Source organism: Mesoplodon mirus (assembly GCF_964341445.2).
Source record: "Mesoplodon mirus genome assembly, chromosome: 13".
Classification (NCBI taxonomy): domain Eukaryota; kingdom Metazoa; phylum Chordata; class Mammalia; order Artiodactyla; family Ziphiidae; genus Mesoplodon; species Mesoplodon mirus.
Window position 1 is genome coordinate 27,059,790 of NC_138989.1, and position 18,939 is coordinate 27,078,728.

At 61.2% G+C, this 18,939-nt stretch overlaps 3 protein-coding genes across 4 annotated transcripts; 2 read left to right on the plus strand and 1 right to left on the minus strand.

Moving 5' to 3' along the window:
* Positions 1–433: 433 nt before the first annotated feature.
* On the plus strand, positions 434–1,540 carry TSSK1B (testis specific serine kinase 1B; the record flags this gene model as incomplete). Its single annotated transcript, XM_082640245.1, has 1 exon — positions 434–1,540. The coding sequence occupies one exon, from the start codon at positions 434–436 to the stop codon at positions 1,538–1,540; it is 1,107 nt and encodes a 368-aa protein (XP_082496371.1).
* A 4,379-nt stretch (positions 1,541–5,919) lies between these two features.
* TSSK2 (testis specific serine kinase 2) lies at positions 5,920–6,996 on the plus strand (the record flags this gene model as incomplete). The annotated part of the gene is made up of 1 exon (XM_082640617.1): positions 5,920–6,996. The coding sequence occupies one exon, from the start codon at positions 5,920–5,922 to the stop codon at positions 6,994–6,996; it is 1,077 nt and encodes a 358-aa protein (XP_082496743.1).
* A 1,658-nt stretch (positions 6,997–8,654) lies between these two features.
* On the minus strand, positions 8,655–18,271 carry ESS2 (ess-2 splicing factor homolog). Of its 2 annotated transcripts, XM_082640043.1 has the most exons (11): positions 18,104–18,271; positions 16,918–17,086; positions 16,725–16,826; positions 15,741–15,866; positions 14,783–14,952; positions 14,562–14,679; positions 14,152–14,285; positions 13,422–13,524; positions 11,977–12,086; positions 9,607–9,722; positions 8,655–9,214 (listed from the first exon to the last, which is right to left on the minus strand). In XM_082640043.1, the coding sequence occupies exons 1-11, from the start codon at positions 18,236–18,238 to the stop codon at positions 8,935–8,937; spliced, it is 1,563 nt and encodes a 520-aa protein (XP_082496169.1). In that variant the 5' UTR covers positions 18,239–18,271; the 3' UTR covers positions 8,655–8,934. The 2 variants fall into 2 exon arrangements, with proteins under 2 accessions (XP_082496169.1, XP_082496170.1); XM_082640044.1 differs by lacking the exon at positions 15,741–15,866 and having other exon boundaries at positions 8,656–9,214; positions 18,104–18,269.
* Positions 18,272–18,939: the final 668 nt, after the last annotated feature.

Here is an 18,939-nt window from a genome sequence, read left to right on the forward strand (position 1 = left end):
TGCCTGCCCTGGATTTCCAGGGATACCCCGGGTTGCAGAAATCAACCCGCTGCTCCACCAGCAGGCCTGGCTCTGGTTTGGAGGCTTGGGCTGACCAATACACTCTCCACAGCCCCCTCCTACCTTGGGTCCCAGCCGAGCATGAGGCCATGCTCCGCTGACCTTCTGTCTGCTGCAGCCCACTGGCCAGCCTTCCAGGGTTCCGAGTCTTAGTGGCTCAGGCCAGAGCCTCATTCCCCAGGGCAGTCCTCCTTTATGACTTCATCCACTGAAGTCACCAGGGAGACAATGCTGAATCTTCCACCCCAGAGTCTTGGCCTCTAGGAGGCAGGCCAGAGGACTTTCTGTCCACAGTGTAAATGAGGACGCCGCTGGCCCATGTCCCGCAGGGATGTAGAGGGCAGCTTCAGGGGCACTGGGCGCTCCCGGCACCATGGATGATGCTGCCGTCCTCAAGCGACGAGGCTACATCATGGGAATCAATTTGGGAGAGGGCTCATATGCGAAAGTCAAATCCGCTTACTCTGAGCGCCTGAAGTTCAACGTGGCGGTCAAGATCATCGACCGCAAGAAAGCCCCCGCAGACTTCCTGGAGAAATTCCTTCCCCGGGAAATTGAGATTCTGGCCATGCTAAACCACCACTCCATCATCAAGACCTATGAGATCTTTGAGACCTCCGACGGCAAGGTCTACATCATCATGGAGCTCGGGGTCCAAGGCGACCTCCTTGAGTTCATCAAGACCCGGGGGGCCCTGCAGGAAGATGATGCACGCAAGAAGTTCCACCAGCTGTCCTCAGCCATCAAGTACTGCCACGACCTGGACGTTGTCCACCGAGACCTCAAGTGTGAGAACCTTCTCCTCGACAAAGACTTCAACATCAAGCTGTCTGACTTTGGCTTCTCCAAGCGCTGCCTGCGGGATGACAGCGGCCAACTGACACTGAGCAAGACCTTCTGTGGGTCGGCAGCGTACGCGGCCCCCGAGGTGCTTCAGGGCATCCCCTACCAGCCCAAGGTGTATGACATCTGGAGCCTAGGCGTGATTCTCTACATCATGGTCTGCGGCTCCATGCCCTATGATGACTCCAACATCAAGAAGATGCTGCGCATCCAGAAGGAGCATCGCATCAACTTCCCACGTTCTAAGCACCTGACAGGCGAGTGCAAGGACCTCATCTACCGCATGCTGCAGCCGGACGTCAACCGGCGGCTGCACATCAGTGAGATCCTCAGCCACTGCTGGGTGCAGCCCAAGGCCTGGGGCCTGTCCTCTGCAGCCATCAACAAGGAGGGGGAGAGCTCTCAGGCCACCAAGCCCCCGTGGACTCCTGAGCCCAGCTCCGACAAGAAGTCTGCCACCAAGCTGGAGCCCCGGGAAGAGGCCCGGCCCAAGGCCAGGGTCGAGACAAGACCCAAGGAGGAGGCGCTGGCAGTGCAGGTGTTGAGGCAGTCAGAGGCCATGGGCCTCACCAGCAAGCAGCCCAGCAAGGAGATCGAGGAAGGGGCCCCCCCACAGCCTTCAGAGACACACACCTAGTCAGCTCTCGTGGTCCAGGGGGCCGGCAGAAAATGAGGCAGAGTTCATGGCCTCAAGCCTGAGCTCCAAAGCCGCCAAGGGACAAGCCGAGAAGGAAGACAGTTCCAGATGAGCCGCTATTTTTGTCAGTTTCTTCCCCCTCCCTTTGACCTTGGTAACTCATGTAGCTAAAGAAGCAATAAATCACTATATTACTGCAGACCCCGAGGTCAGTGTCTTTGCCCTGCGGTCTTTGGTCGCCCAGGGAGAGGATCCTGCACTCCCCCCAACCCCACTCTCAGACCACGCTGCGCTTCACCTCCCACTTGGGAAAACACAACCCTGTGTGCCCAGCCCTGACAATGACCTCAGGCCCTGGACTGGAGCAGAGCTGAGTAAGGAAGACATTGCTTCAAGAGGGAGGCCCATGAGTGCGATGCCGGTCTGGAGAGGGGCGCGAAGAGCAGGTGGCTGCGGGCAGACGAGGGCTGGGAGGCGGGGGCCTTCCCCCCAAGGTCTGGGTCCTCAACAGCCCCACAAGGCTGCCGGTGGGGAGAACCTGTAGAGGCAGGCGGACCAGCCTCCCTCGAGCCCCTCCCCGTGGGCAGCTCTTTCTGCTCTGGCTCCAGGGTCCCCCACGTACTGCCAGCACCCAGTTCCCGACAGCGCCCTGAGTCATGCTGCCTCGTGGGCATCCCCCGGCAGCAGGGGCCCTGCTACATGGCCAGCCCCTCTCCAGCCTGCATGTCCCGCAGTCACTGTGTGGTCTGAACACATCTTGTTCCCCTCTGGTCCCAGTCTCTCCCAGGGGTGACGCTCCTGCCAAAGCAGATAAGCGGACACTGGCAAGCAGGAGGGCACAGGCGTCCTCACACGCGTGCCTGGCCTGCGGCCATGGTGTCTGCAGAGGGAGCAGGCCCGTGTGCGCATTGCCAGCTGCTGGGCACTGTGGGGCCCGCCGTGCCGGTTCTCACGCTGTCCTCACCTCGGCTATGCCGCGGCAGATGCTTTCTCCTCCTGATCTGCACGTGCGCCTGACAACCTTGCATGGACCTGTGGGTTTAACACACCAAGAGAACAAGAGCCTTCAGGCTCGCCTCTCCTCCCGCCCCTGCTGGTGTCTTGGGAGATGTGAGTTCCAGTGAGTGCCCCAGACGTGGCCTCTGCCTGGCTCCTCCGTCTCCCCACAGCCACCTCCACACATCCTGTGTCCCCAGAGCTGCGCATCCCCATGTGTCAAGGCTCAGCCACCACCTAGGCCCCTGTCCTTGTTCTCCCATCGCTGCCCATGGTGGCCAGAGCCCTCCTTCTGCACCCAGTCTGGCTCCCACTGCCTGCAGGAAGGATCCCCACACCTAGCCCTTGAGGTCCTCCCAGGTCTAGCCTCCTCTTGGCCTCCCAGCCCCCTGCCATGTGCCATAGCCCTGCTTGTGGACGCATCCCTGGAGCCCTGCCCATCTCTCCAGGTTTGGCCAAGGGGCCACGGCCTCCACACAAAGCCTTCTGGGGGCCTCTGCCAGGGCAGGCCTACGAGTGCCCAGGGCCCAGGACAGAACCTCTGCAGAGTAGTCCTGGAGGACCCGGGAGCCCAGAGTCACACAGCTCGCCTAGTCCTAGCGGTAGAGTGGAATTCCAGAGCCCATGGGGCCAGCGGGGGTGGGGATGTCCCAGGAGGCTTGTGAACCTCCTCCGTCATCAGTGCGGTCATTGCGGCCGAGGGCAGCGCAATGCAAGGAGGCCTGGGAGCGACTCATTGCAGCCCAGCCCGGAGGCAAGCCTGGGCAGGAGGGACCTCAGGAAGGTGCACCTACTGTGTGCTTTACAGGTGGGGAGATGGCTCAGAGAGGGTGGGGCGACTGCCGGAAATCACACAGTGCGGAGCAGAGGCCCAGGGGTGTGAGGCTCCCTCCTCCCCAGGTGGCCTTAGATGCTGGCCTATTCCTGTGAGCTGTTCCACTGCACACGGCCTGGGCTCAGACCCTTTCAGCCCCTTGATCCTGAAGCTTTAGGATCAAGACCCTCAATGTGGCCTCCGTGCTCCCTCCCACCCCCGCATGCTCTCACCACGCTGACCTTTCAGACCATCACACGCACTGCAGTCCCCGTCCTCTTCCATGTGGCCTGACCTCAGATCTCAGCCTTCCAGCCTCCCTGAGTCTAGCCCCAGCTCTCTGACCTCACAGCTCCATATCCCTGTGTCACGGCCCAGCCGCAGGGCATTCATACTGTGGGTGACACTGAACCTCCCTGGCCTCCAGACTCCAAAAAAGCAAGGTTCTGTTCATGTCACCCAGGGCCTGAGGCCGACCCTCGAATGCCATGGAGTGGAGAAATAGAGGCCAAAGCTCCGCGGGGGGCGTCCCAGGGTCTGCAGGTCTGGGACCCACAGGCCCGTAGCCGGGAGCACCCTGAGCCCGCATCCAGTCTAACATCCCACCAACCCAGCGCACCAGCAGCCCCTGCCCCTGCGTGCACATCCTGGGCAGAGCCGCCCACTCCACACCTGGTAGGTCCACTGGCCTGATGCTGGCACATGCCTCCTCCATCCATGTCCCCCAAGAACCAAAGAAGCCACACTGTCCTGGGCGAGGGCGGGTGTGGAGGAGCAGAACCCACAACAAAGGGGAAAACAGGCAGTGGGGTTGGCCAAGAGGCCAGACGTGCAGGGTGCCCCCGACAGAGACCTGGGGGCAAGGGAGACAGGTGGGGATGGTGCCTGGCTTCCGGGGCCTGACCTGGGGGCCTCGCAGCTGACCCCTCTGTGACACAAAGGAGTGAAGTTCTGGTCATTTCTACCAAATCCCCCAGGAGAAAGGCAGGCATCAGGCTAGTCACTCCCGCTGGCATCTGGACCCGGCTGCCCTGCGCTGAGATCTTCCACACAGACCTCTTGCCAGGGAGCTCTCCACGCTCCAGGTGTGTCCACGCACTGTGCTCTGGCCAGGACAACACACCTCCCAGCACCTGGGGGAGCCCTGCTGACCCCCTGCATGCGGGTTCCACAGTCACTCCCCCCCCCCCCACAAACAGGACTTCCTCTCCCCCAACCCCCAGAGAACTGAGCACACACACGGCACGCCTCCTGTCCTGGCAACGCGCTACAGAGGACAGACAAGTGGACAGCAGGGCTTGCGAAACACCCGAGGAGATGCTACAGGAGGCCACGTTTCCCAAAGCAAGAACAAAAGGGTTTCCACATTGTTTCCAGGGGCAAAGACAGTCTGAGATGCAAAGATGTTGTGCCCTCCCAGGGTTCCAACAGCTCACAAAGGTCCCAGCGACATAATTCAGGATCCCCCCTCACCCAGGTGCTTGCTCTTCACTGTCAGGGGTGCTGCTGTCCCCCAAGAACCCTGGGACCGCAGCACCAAGGCTCCACCCGAGGCCCTGCCCACTCACTGGCCAACGCACCAGAACCCAGTCTCCCTCTGTTGCCGGTCCCCCTCCCCACGGGCCTGCCCGGTCCAGCCTCCCTGTGCCTGGTCACAGGCGCTAGCCTCCGCTCACCCCAAAGCCCCTTCCCTATGTGCTCTTCCAGGACCCATCTTAAAACAGGACTTGGGTTCTGGCTGCTCCTGCCCCGGGACCTGCAGCAGCTGTCTCCCCTCCCTCTCCTCCACCTCCTCCTAACTCTGGGACTCAGCCATTCTCAGAACGGCCTTCCCTCCCCCACGCCCTTCCCTGCCTGGACCTATCACCCCCCCACCCCCGGAACGTGCATCTGCCAGCCCACTGGGGACTGGGCCGCCGGGCTGGGCACTCATAGCCTCTGAGCTGCCCTCTGTCCCAAGCACGCCCTGCTCGCCGTCACAGCACTGACCCACCCCCACCCCACCCCCGCTCCCCGGACAGCTGGTCTTGTCTCCCAGGCTTGGAACCACCACCAGCCTGGCGGACCAGGGAAGTCCCTCCCCAGCACGGCGGGTTCTGAAGACACAGCCCCAGAGGGGGTGCTCATCACACCTCAAAGAAGGGGCAGGAAATTGGCCCCTGTGGGACAGAGGCCATTGCAGAGTCAGTCCCCACATCCAGGAGAGGGAAACGGGCGTGGGGCCCACACGCTGGCTGGACCTGGGCGGTCCCCTGGGCCTGACTCGGGACAATGCAGCACAGCGAGGAGGAAGAGCAGTGAGGGTCACCACAGTCCTGGGCACCAGCTTCCTTCCAGCAGGCGGGGAGCAGCACTCCTGCCAGGCCAGCCTGACTTCCAGGGCTCCAGGGCCTGTCCCCCACCCAGTCCCCAATCCGGGCAGCCTGGCTTTATGACTTCACAGGGGACAATGCTGGGTGTTCCACACCTCCAAGTGCAGGCCCAGACCACAGTGCAAACGAGGACAATGCCTGCTGGCCCAGGTGGGGAGGGGATGTAGAGGGCAGCGGCGCCAGCTGCTCCTGGCACCATGGATGATGCCACAGTCCTAAGGAAGAAGGGTTACATCGTGGGCATCAACCTAGGCAAGGGCTCATATGCAAAGGTCAAATCCGCCTACTCTGAGCGCCTCAAGTTCAACGTGGCCGTCAAGATCATTGACCGTAAGAAGACGCCCACGGACTTTGTGGAGAGATTCCTTCCCCGGGAGATGGACATCCTGGCAACCATCAACCACCACTCCATCATCAAGACCTACGAGATCTTTGAGACCTCTGATGGCCGTATCTACATCATCATGGAGCTCGGAGTTCAGGGCGACCTACTCGAGTTCATCAAGTGCCGGGGGGCCCTGCACGAGGATGTGGCACGCAAGATGTTCTGGCAGCTGTCCTCAGCCATCAAGTACTGCCACAACCTGGACGTCGTCCACCGAGACCTCAAGTGTGAGAACCTTCTCCTTGACAAGGACTTCAACATCAAGCTGTCCGACTTCGGCTTCTCCAAGCGCTGCCTGCGGGACAGCAGCGGGCGCGTCATCCTCAGCAAGACCTTCTGTGGGTCGGTGGCGTACGCGGCCCCCGAGGTGTTGCAGGGCATCCCCTACCAGCCCAAGGTGTATGACATCTGGAGCCTGGGCGTGATTCTCTACATAATGGTCTGCGGCTCCATGCCCTATGACGACTCGGACATCAAGAAGATGCTGCACATCCAGAAGGAGCACCGCGTGGACTTCCCACGCTCCAAGAACCTGACAGGCGAGTGCAAGGACCTTATCTATCGCATGCTGCAGCCGGATGTCAACCGGCGGCTGCACATCGACGAGATCCTCAGCCACTCATGGCTGCAGCCCCCCAAGCCCAAAGCCATGTTTTTGGCCTCCTTCAAGAGGGAGGGTGAAGGCAAGTACCGGGCTGAGTGCAAACTGGACACCCAGCTGGGCTCGCGGCCCGAGCACCGGCCTGACCACAAGCTGGGGGCCAAGACCCAGCACCGGCTGCCGGTGGTGCCTGAGAACGTGGACAGGATGGAGGACCGGCTGGCTGAGACCTCCAGGGTGAAGGACCATCATGTCTCCGGAGCCGAGGTGGGGAAGGCGAGCACCTAGCGGTGCGGAGGGCCTGGGGGGCATGGCGCGGTGAGCACCCCATAATCTAAGTAGGAGGTAGAAGCTGAAGAAGGCACAGGTGCAAGAACAAGTAAAATCCGTCAATTAAACCATTATTTTGATTACGTTCTATTAGCTTTCTTCCACTTAGTAGCAAAGACTTTAAATCCTGACCACCAAATAAACCAGAGTGTATACAGCAGAGAGGCCCGTGAGGAGTCATTTTCTCTAGGACTCAGCACTCCCCTCCCTGCGGCGCAGGGGATCTGGAGTGGGGCCAGGCCTCATGGGCAAGGACTCCGCGGCCGCCTGCCTGCCTGGCCCCCACGTGCCTCCCCACCCTGCCCAGCCCCCACTCAGGCAGCCCTTCCTCAACACCCCCCTCTCCCTTCATTCCCGCGGTTGGGCTGGGAGACCCCAAAGCCGAGACCTTCCAGTGGCATTCCCCCTGCCCCTAGCCCCGCCAAGCAGCCCTCATGCTTTATCAGCCATCACCCCCATCGACGCCAGGTGGTCAGCACCTGGTCTTCTGTGGCCTTGCCTGGACAGCGCCCCACATCTCGTTCACACCCACCCAGACCTCCACCCCCTACTTGCTGGGGGCTCCCTCAGGGCCAAACGCACCCTTCTCTATGGAGAATAAAGCACCCAAAGCGGCCCTTTCCTGATCCTGGACGGTCCCAGCCCTGCCCCCTTGGTGGGGCACAGGGCACAGCCGGGACTTGGCTCCCAGGAACTTGCAGGACTTCCCTGAGGAGGAGCGCGGGTCAGCTGGTGCCCAGGCAGCCTCCAGCGAGCATGAGGATGGCCCACTGCAGGGTGTGCGTGCTCAAAGCGCGAGGGGCTCCCATCTGAGCAGACCCCAGGCTGCCTCTCTGAGCACAACCCGAGGCCTAAAGAGCCTGTCTGGGAGCCAGCCCACCTCCCTGTGAGGGGCTGGCCCCAAGACTTCTGGGGTCAGGCACCAACACCCTCGGGCCCAGAGGCAGGTGCCCGCCCGTGGTGCCCACGGCACTCTCGGGTCCAAATGGAGCCCAGCCCCACTGCTTGTGACACTGTGGCCCAAGTTACTGTTACATGGGGGTCTTGCTGGTGGGGTGACAATGGGGTGAGGCCAGCAACCCAGCAGCACGTGGCAGGCAGGGCCTGGAGCCCCGAGCAGAGGGAGGGAGGGGACATGGGGACGGCCCTGCTCACCTGAGCTGGAAGCCAGGTGCTTGGGAGGTGATGGCTGAGGCCACTGGGAAGGTGCCTTCCACGGGAGCAGCCTCACATGCAGGACCCGTGCAGCTGCATCATCAGCAAACCACACAGGTCAGGCCTGGCCAGGGAGGCTGTGGACCTGGGCCCAGAGCCCGGGTGAACCTGGCAGCAGGGGGACCAGGGACCAGCTCTTCATGCAGGAAAACCCGGGGCACAACTGCCAAGGGCTCTGCCCTCCCCAAGGGCGGACCGAAGGGCTGTGAGCTCAGCTCAGAGGCAGTTCCCCAGCCCTGGGGGCACCACCGGAAGCAACGCAAGCAGCAGCAAGAAAGGCTGGACACCCCGGCCCTCCGAGGGTCACCACCCAGCAGCCTCTTCCCGGGAGGTCCACAGTCCTGAGCGCAGGATGCAGGTGAGATGCAGGCACGAGGGTGACCCCAGGGCGCACAGGCCACAGGGCGGAGAGGCAGCCCCGCTGAGCTGTAGATGTTCTTTAATGAGGATTAAATAGGAACAGGTTGGGGTTTGATAGAAAAGCATGTCAGCAAGGCCCTGGGATGCTCCCCAAGGCCACGGGGCAGGTCCTGTGCCAGCCCAGCACCTGTCTTCTGGGTCTCCTGGGATGCTCGCTGCTTCGGGCTCAGGCCTGGGTCCCCAGAAAGCCAGAGTCCTCTGCTGGGCAGAGAGTTGCCCTGAGGGCTCCATGAAGCTCCCGCGGGCCCAGCCCAGGACGGACTAGAAAAAGTCCGAGGCTTTGCGCCGGGCGGGGAGCTGCAGCAAGTTGTCCGTGATGCAGGCCGGATCCTGGCTGAGGGGTGTGTGTGTGGCAGAGCCAAGAGCCGGTGTGCTCGTCGGGGTCTGGGGCCCGCCGGCTGGGGTCTTGAGGAGGGTAGAGCGTGCTGGGGATGGTGTGTAGCTGGCACGCAGGGCCCGGTCCGTGTACTTGCTGGCCGTCCTGCTCACGAGGCGCTGCAGGGCTGGGGACATGGCTGGGCTCAGGCCTTTGGGGGTGAGGCTGCAGCGGAAGGAAGGGGTGGGTGAGAGGCAGGATTAGGCCCGCTGCAGGGCCTCCCTTGGCCCCACAGGAAGGCTCCCGGAAGATGCGTGATCATTCTGGGTGGGGACCTGGATGGCCTGGCCCAGACAGTGAGCCCGAGCCTGCAGTCGAGGGGTGTGGCTGCCCTTGGCTGAGAGGCTGCAGTGGACCCCAACCCTCTCCAAGGGCAGCGATAACACCGACTCCATGGGGTGGACAGGAGCTCAGTGGGGACAATGGGCCTAAAGGCGCCCCGCAGGTACGTGGGAGGAGGAGGCTGCACACAAGGCGGAGGGCCCCGCTCCGGCCGGAGGGACGGCCACAGGCCCCGGCCCTGAGAGCGCCCACTGCAGGGGCCGGGCCACCCTCACCTGGCTAGGTTCTCCGTCGCCCTCCGCAAGGCCTCCTGCTTCTTGGCCCGGTTCTTGGCAGCAGCCTCATTGGCCATCTTCAGCCCCAGCCGCTCCCTGCGGCCCGGCTCCAGGATCTAAAAGACAGCAGGCGTGGGGGAGCTGGGCCACTACCCAGCCAGGGAGTCCCTGCCACGGGGGCGCCGGCCTCTTCCCCTGGCCCCTGTGGTCCCAACAGCCCATCACCACTGCCCCTGAAAGCCCCCAACCAGCCTGAGCTGCCCACCCACCCAAGGCCCTCCCGGGTTCTTCATGAAGTCGGCACTGCCCGGTCAGGCACCTGTGGCCCCCTTCCAGGAAAAGGGCGTTTCAATATGCTTCCATCTGACTGCCAGGGTGTACCAGCCTCTGCGCTTCCATAGAGAACTTCAAGAAATGTTTCGTGGGCCTGTCTTTCTGTTTGTTTGTTTTAAAGATTTATTTATTTTATTTTATTTTATTTTTGGTTGCGTCAGGTCCTAGTTGCAGCACACGGGATCTTCGTTGAGGCATGTGGGATCTTCATTGTGGCGCACGGGCTTCTCTCTAGTTGTGGCATGTGGGTTTTTCTCTTCTCTAGTTGTGGCGTGCAGGCTGCAGAGTGCGTGGGCTCTGTAGTTTGCAGCACACAGGCTCTCTAGTTGAGGTGCGTGAGCTCAGTAGTTGTGGTGCGTGGGCTTAGTTGCCCCGCAGCATGTGGGATCCCAGTTCCCCGGCCAGGGATCTAACCCGCGCCCCCGCATTGTAAGGCGTACTCTCCACCACTGGACCACCAGGGAAGTCCCTGGGCCTGTCTTTCTATTGTTTTTTTGTTTCCTTTCTCACTTGCAGGAGTTTCATCTATGTTGGCTACGTTAACGTACACTGTTCAGATTTCTCTTCAGTTATCTGCTTGTAGTTTTACTTTTGATGTTTTCCGCTGTACTCGAGGTTGTCATCTTCCCGTAGCGCTATCCAGCCCCCACTCCCTTCGTGATTTCTCCCTTTGCTGTCGTGTTTAGAAAGCCTTCCTGCCTCAACGTCACATTAAACGCTGACTGGTATGTTATTCTGAGGTTTAACATTTGCTGTTTTAACATTCAACTTTTCCATATTTCCGGAACTCATCCTGCTGTGTACACTGAAGGCCTGGCTTGTTACCCTAGCTCCACACACTCAGCACGGTGCTCCAAATCCTGCCTGGGCGCTGGGACCAGGCTCAGGCCTCACCCACCTGCCAAGGGTGGCTCGCTTCAACGCCTGACGGCACACATCCCCCTGCAAGTTTTTCTCAGCTGTCGCCGCATCCCAGGCTGAGAACCAAGGTGCCCAGGCCCCGCGCACGCTGTCTGGCCACACGTCACCCCTGCACTGGGGAAGCGCCTGCCCCTCGGCCACCAGGTTTCTGCCGCACAGGTCTGTGCTTTCTCTCCAAGCCAGTCGCTCCTTTGATTGTATGTTTCTGTTGCTACAGTGACTGACACTTTTGCCTTTGCATTCCACATCGGTGCTGCCTGTGTTTAAAGAGACCCGCGACCCTGTCCCCTCCGCAGACCTATGTGAATTCCAAATTCCGTGCCCCATTCTTTGGGGTTTCAAAGCAGATGACATGACCCTGCAGCCTTCAGTCTCTGTGGCACCACCCACCTCTGCCACCAGCACCCCCCCGAGCACCCGACAGTAGGCGCAAGGCTCTGGGGACCTCCCCCACTTCCCCCCCAAACCACACCCATCGCTCAGTTTCTCCACAAACTGTGTGCAGACCAGGGACCTGCCTTCCCAATGTCGCTCTGGGGCCCCACCTGCCTGCCTGTTCGCTGGCGCCTTCCCGGGCCACCCCATCCCTACAAACCACCTGCCATCCGGCCCCCTCGCCTGCCTGCCTGGCCCACAAAAGGCCTTCCTCCTGGGCTCCAGGCCTTGTGAACCTCAACTCTGACTGCTCCTATGACACCAGGCTGGGGGCGCCTGATCTGGTTCTCCCGTAACCAGAGGCCTCTCTCTGCAAGGACACAGCCCTCCTGAGGACACAGCCACATCCCACGGACACTAGGGTTCTGGGACCCTTCCCGCCCTCAGGCTGCAGCACAGCAGGAGTTCCTGGCCCACCTGAGACCGCCTCTCATCTCTGAACAGCCCCATCCTCCAGGCCTGCAGGCTCAGAGCGGCCCCGGCAGCTCCCTGCCTTGGTGCTTCGAACCCCCCCGCCCCAGTCTCTCCCCGAACCCAGCCACCTGCTCACTCCTGTCCTCAGTGCCCGGTTCTACGTGGAAGTGCAGTGCCTGCCCAGGTGTGCAGCCCATCCGCTGTGCACGGAGCTATGGGTGCTCAGGAGGCCCTGCGTCCACCCGTGCTGCTCCCACCGCGACCCACCTTGAAGGCTGGCCCTGGCGTCCTGTCCACGTAGGGCGTTTCAGATCCTTCGACTCTCAAGGGCGTGTTCTCAACCTCCCCCCAGGTCATCAGTGGGGACTCGTTCACACCTGCGGATGGAGAGCCCACAGCCAGCTCAGGCCTGGGACCCAGATGGGGGTCGCAGCTCACAAGCACCAAGGCCAGCAGCTGCCCTCTCTCCTTCCCAGGACCAGAACCCGGCACTTCTGACCTCTGGGAGGGAAACATCAAGGTCAGCCCATGTCCCTGCACCATGGGGTTTAGCCTGGGGTAGGCAGCTTCGCAGAGAAGCTGGGCTGGGTGAGTTAGATCCCCATCCTAGCACAGGGCCAGGGGGCCCTTGGAGGATAGTCACAGGACCCCGCTGCAGGGAGGAGATCCAGGGCCTTCCAGGGCTCCCAAACCTCCCAGGATCCTGGGCAAACCGTGGTGCCTCCACAGGCCCTTGCCATGGCACAGCCACTGGTGACCCTGGGTGCAGAGAGAGACCAGCGTGTGCCCAGGAGGCCACCCGAGTCTCATGCGCCCGCTGTGATCTCTGGGCTTAGGTTTGTGAGCACCGCACACCTGCTGATGTGAGACCCAGAACTAGGAAAAACTACCCAAGACTGACAGGGACACCCAGCCCAGGCCAGTGGCACAAGGCAGGTGGCCTGAGGGAAGTGCACATGGCCCTGTAGGACCTCTCAGGCCCGTCCTGCCCACCTGCATGGGCCAGGCACGGCCCCTGGAGGCCCAGGTGCACCCAGTCTCCTGCAGACTGAGCTTGGCTTCCATGCGCAGGATGGCTGCCCAGAGGCTTCCCTGGTGGCGCAATGGTTAAGAATCCGTCTGCCAATGCAGGGGACGTGGGTTCAAGCCCTGGTCCGGGAAGATCTCACATGCCGTGGGGCAACTAAGCCTGTGCGCCACAACTACTGAGCCTGCGCTCTAGAGCCCACGCTCCACAACAAGAGAAGCCACCGCAATGAGAAGCCCATGCACCACAATAGAGTAGTCCCTGCTCTCAGCAACTAGAAAAAACCCACGTGCAGCAGCTAAGACCCAATGCAGCCAAAAGTTAAATAAATAAATAAATAAATAAAAATTTTTAAAAAAGGACGCCTGTCCAGCGCCCACTGGACTCACTGGCCTCCCCGCCAAGCCCCTCCGCCTGCTCACCAGGCCAGTCTGTCCCGCTGAGCTCAGGGCGATCCACAGGAACCACCCAGCTAGACCAGCTAAAACAGCTGGCCCCACACGTCCCAGGTCGGGCCTGCCTGAGAGCCCAGCCACCCACAGCCCTATTCAGCCCTGGCACAGATGGGACCCTGGGCCCGAGTCACATGAGGCACGGTGCAGACCCAGGGGAGCGCCAGGAGTGCCAGGCCAGCCGGGCAGCCCACCTCCCCCCAGGCCGTCCCACCAGCGGGCGTGTTTCTCACCAGGGGCAGGAGAAGGTGTGGCAATGAATCCAAATCCGCCGACGCGAGGGGACTCCTGGGGGATAAGCTCCTTGCCATCTGGGCCCACCTTGCCCTGTTTGTGCTGGAGCGAGAGGAGAGGTGGTGTCAGGGGCCTAGGCCATCCCCGCTGGCTGACGGGAAGAGGCTGCCCACCCCCCCTTCCTGGGTGCAGACCCAGGGGAAGCGGGGAGGACCCTGGCCCTTGCAAGGACCTTGAGGACCCGTCAGAGCAGCAATCAAGCAAGGAAGCACCTCCGCCTTCCATGCCGAGCCACACCTTACATGCGTTACCTTCAGGGGCTACTGACTTCAGGGCCCTGTGGGGAGCTATGCTAACTGGGGCAACTGTGCTTGATGGCTCCCACAAGGCACCTGTAAAAGCCTCCAAAACAGTCCCCCCACCTCCCACCTCCTCAACGCCATGACCACCGGAGTCACCGCCCTGCAGTAAATCCAGGGTCAGGAACCTCTGCTGTCCGCCACACCGAGCCCAGCCCACCCCATGAGAACTGGAACAGACCTAACCCACAGAATGTGTCTGATCGAAGCCTCCACGAATGGAGAAGAGACTCAGACCCCGCCACATAGGGACCCAGACACACCCCCACCGCCGAGCCCTGCTGAGCCCAAGGATGGTCCTAACATATGGGGGTGGCCAGGACCAGAAAGGCGGGGATGCCCATGCCACCCCGCTGGCCCATACCCTTACCTGGGCATTGAGGGCAGCGGCCTGCTGCAGCTGGGACCTGCTGAGGGCCTGGCTAAACGGGTCCCTGAGGAAGCGGGTGTTCTTATGTACCACCTGCCGTGGCTTCTTAAAGAGCTGCTCTTCGTCGGGGACGCCTGGCAGCGGGAGCAGAATCGCCTCAGCGTCAGGGTGGGCAGGCCCCCCGCCCCTTGCTCAGGGCCTGAGGGAGAGGAGCTGGTTCCCCATGGAGCACAGCCTGAATGCAGCTGGGGGAGCCACACGACCGCGCAGACTCCACAGGCGAACCTGCCTGCCCTGAAACGGACCGGGACCCCCAAAGGCCCAGAGTACAGGGGGCACAGACACACACTCCCAGAAACCAATCCAAACCTTCAGCCCCAGCCTGCACCCCCACCCGGCCCGCCGCTCACCCTCTGGGTAGTACATGAGGGAGTTCTTGGCCTTGTACTTCCAGGTCTCCACACCAGCCTGGCCACTCTCCACGGCTTGACACTCTGCCGACGGGAGCGCGAGATTATCCTTCTGCCTCTGCGTCATGGTGGAAGCACAGGTCAGGGAGGACCCCCGGCCCTGGGCCCTGGCCCGGGGACCCCCACCCCGAGTGGGTACCACGGACCCTGCACCAGGGCACCTTCTCAAACTCCTCCTCGGCCTGGTAGAGCCATGCGTGGCGCGCCCGGCTCTTCTCCTTGGCCACTTCCATGATCTCCTGGAAGGAGGCGTTGTCCTCACTCGTGTGCCGGCTCAGGAAGACGTCCAGGCTGGGCAGGGGTTCCCTTTCCTCCTCCTCTGTGGCCTCTCCTGTGCAGGGGTGCAGGCAGGTGAAACGAAACCATCATGCAGTCACTCGGTCCCAGGAACCCTGTCTCTGGCCTTGGGTCTGTCCGTGAGAACCCACACTGCCAGACAACACCCCCTTGGGGGGAATCAACTCCTCCAGCTGCCCAGGGATCCCCCAGGGGCCCTTCCCATCTGCTGGATACCAGTGAAGAGTGCACTCTGACTCAGGCCGGGAGGGGGCGTCAGGCCTTAGAGCAGCATGATCACAGGGGGTCCTCCCACAGCAAAACAGTGCCTGTCCTGTAGGCCCTGCCTCCAAAACCCTGGGCTGTCCCCCTGTCCCTTATCCTGACTCCCTCCCTTCTTGGTATCTGTGCTAAAGGGGGGTGACTGTCACCTAAGCCTTGTGACCCGCTAGCGGACCTGATGGCAAGGACCCTGTATTATCTAGCAGTGGGCGAGGGGGCACCTAACAGGCACTGGGCCACACCCCGGGCCGCCCTGGCCACTGCCAGTGAAAGGGCAGCCCGCTGAGGTGGTGCAGCACCGCATACAGCGGTGCAGGTGCGGTGGGGACGACGGGGGAGGGTCTCTACTCCACCCCCGACCACCTGCCAGGCAGCGTGCAAAGCACTGTGCCTAAAAGGTCAAGACGAGTGTCAGAAAGGTGGGCACTCACACCCCGTCCCACCACCGAAAGCTCTGGGACCTGCAGAGGTTACTGCCCTCCTGAGCCTCAGTCCCCGTGCCTGCAACCGTGAACTACATGGTGCCTACGCTCAGGTTACTCAGGGGATTCCTGCATTTACCGAAAAGTAAGGGGGATTCAAAGGAAAGGAATCTGCCAACAGTCTGTGATTCTCGAGCCACATCGCAACGGAGAACCACGCTCTGAGGACACACAGGACGCGCTGTGACTGGCAGGAGGCTGGGTTCTGGAGCAGAAAACGTCACACATGTGCTCGCACAGGGCACCAGTGCCAGCGGAGGACACTGTGGATGAGACGCCGGTAGAGAGCAGCTCATGGCCATCTACACACACACGTCCACCCCTGATGAAGCAACGACTGAGAGGAGGCCCAAGGCACACTGTTCACAGGGCCCAAGATGCTCCTTCTGGGGAAGGCTCCCCGGAAAAGTCAGGATGAATCTTTACACTCCAGTAAGCGTGCTGGAGACCCGGAGGCCCAGGCGCACCCTAGGTGCAGGACATGCAGACGGGAGCAAAAGGACCTGCTCTTGTGGAGGGAGAAACAGTAAACAAACAGAAACGCCTTTTAAACTGGCGTGTCCTCCAGCAAGAAAACAGAGCCAGGTGGCAAATCACAGAGAACAGGGTGAGTGACTGCGCTGGGAGGTCAGGGAAGGTTCCCTGACAGGCAGCATCTGAGCAGAGACCTGAAGGAAGAGAAGGAGCAGCCATGCAGTCACCCACAGGGGGCGACCAGCTCAGGAGAAGCAAGTGCAGAGGCCCTGAGGCATCGGAAGGAGGCAGTGAGGGAAGGAGCCCCCGCCCCAGGCTCATGACGCCCCCCCGGACAGAGGTTGGTACAGTGAGCAGGCCAGCAAGAGGGGAGGCGAGATTCCCATGCCACAGAGGAGGGCCGGAGGCTCAGATGACCCCCATGTTTGGGAGCTGGACCCAGATCTTCTGCCTCCTAGACCCCATGGGTTGCCCTTTAAGGAGAGACCCTCAGGGACAAGAAGGAGTCTTCCCCTGAACACCCCAGGGCCCCACAGACAAGGTCCCCAGGCAAACCCAACAGTGTGAGGGAAATGGGGCGCTCACTCACCATCGCCGTCCTCCAGGCTGTGGCCCCGGCCCCGGGCCTTACTGCCCACCACCCCGGTGCCCGTGTGCACCTCAGGGGTTTCAAATGTGGCTGGAGTCACATCTGGGGGAAGAGAGGGGACGGGGATTGAAGGGAGCCTGAAACAACAGTTCAGCGGGGGTCCCCTCCCGCCCCCCAACAGGACTCCTCTTACAGGGCGGAGGGGGCTCTCGGGACATCTTGCCCAGGGCAGAGCCAAACTTGATGGCAATCTGGCGCATCCGTTCCAGGTCTCCATTCTCCTCGGCCTCCAGGTACTCCTTCTGTGCCTGCAGCTTCTCCACATCAGGAAAGAAGTCCCTCTGGATGACCGTCTGGAGGCCCTAAAGGCGCGATCAGAACACAAGTCAGAGCTCCCGTCTGCCTCTCCCCTGCCACTCAGCCCACAGGGTACGTGTGAGGCCCCCAACCTCTGTCCAGACCAAGAATCCCCAGAACTTGGGGGAACACAGTGCTGTAATTTTTTTTTTCTTTTTTGGCCACGCTGTGCTGCTTGTGGGATGTGGGACCTTAGTTACTCTACCAGGGATTGAACCCAAGCCCTTGGCAGTGAGAGCGTGGAGTACTAACCACTGGATCTCCAGGGAACTTCCACTGGGTGCACTTTCAAAGCCTTCTCTCTCCCTCACTAACTGGTCACTTTCATTCTCCTTTGCTGGCTCCACCTCCACACCAGCTGGACCAATGTGCGTGTTGCCACCTTCATTCCACCCATGATCTCCTATTTCCAGTCTGAATCCTTCACCGGGATGCCTTCAGCCAATCACCCCACCACCAGCACTGGTGGAGATTCCCAGCTTCGCACCTCCAGCCAGACTTGCCCCTGAGCTGCACGTCTGCACACCCAGCTGCCCATTAACGCCACCTGCCTGCACATCCCAGGAGCTTCCCAAACTTAACCAACTTCCTCCCAGCCCCGTGCCAGCTCCTCCTACTTCAAGGGCGGTGGGATGCCCACCCGCTCAATGATGCTGCCACAGTGGCAGCCCGTTTCCAGGACCCCCAGCCTTAACACTTGCCATTATCGCTCTCCAAGAAACCCTCTTTGTCACCATCCTCCCAAATTCCTACTGACCCTTTAACAGAACCTTGTTTTCCTGACACCCGCCCCCCCCCACCGCGTACAGACACATCCGCCCCTTCTGCTCCCTGACAGCAGGGACACCTTGCTCCACACTGTTCTTATTTGTCCCCCCGACTGTCCACATCCCGAGGGCAGAGACTCGGGCTGCTCCACCTTCGCGAGCGTACAAGAGCGTCGGTACCCAGGGAGCGCGGGGCGGGGGAGCGCGGGGCAGGGAAGGGGCCTGGAAATCGCTGGCGTCCACGCCGAGTCCTACCTCGATGTACTCCTCCTCGTCCAGGACCCGCTGCCTGCTCGTCGGAGCCCCGGCCTCTCCGGCGGCGCGCTTCCTCCGGGGCCCAGACGCCGCGGGCACCAGCACGGCCCGGACCGAAGCGCCAGGCGTCTCCATCGCTATCCCAGCACCGCCCCGGCGGCTCAGGCGCGGCGCAGGCCGGGGGCGGGGCGCTCCAACTGCGCATGCGCCTGAAACAGCCCTACCAATGGGGTAGCCGCGCGTTTCGAAGGCCGGCCCGCGCTCCGTGTGACGTCACCATAAGCCCTGACCTTTATGGGAGTTGTAGTCTTCGTCCCGCCCCGCTCTGGTCTTTAGTATCTGGGCTGTGGGAGCCACGGGGCGCTGCGGTAGGGGCTAGGGGCATGTTGCTCCCGCTAGTCGTGAAAAATTAAAGCACTACGGAATTGGAAGACTTGGAATTCCAATTTCTCGCAAATAATCAATATACGCTTCTATGTTATTTAAAAAAATACGCTTCCGAAATTTTGGTTATATATGAGTTTCAAACTTTTTATTCAAAGTTTATGCAAGAAAATAAATGTCTGGTGCCTAAGTGCCAGAGTTGGCTTCCCAGAAGGCTAATCCTCATTGAAATGGACAAGAAAATTGTCTAAGCATTTCTCACGAAAGATCATTTATTCCCCAAAGGTTGTAAATTATGTCAAACAATTTCTGCCCCAGAACGATTCAGTACAATTCAGTGGGGACTCCATGGTATGATTCCTCCCCTTGTGGAGCTGACAGTTGAATGCAGAAGACAGACACTAATCAGATCATCCCACAAACAAGCATAACCCTGCAGCGGGCAGGTGCAA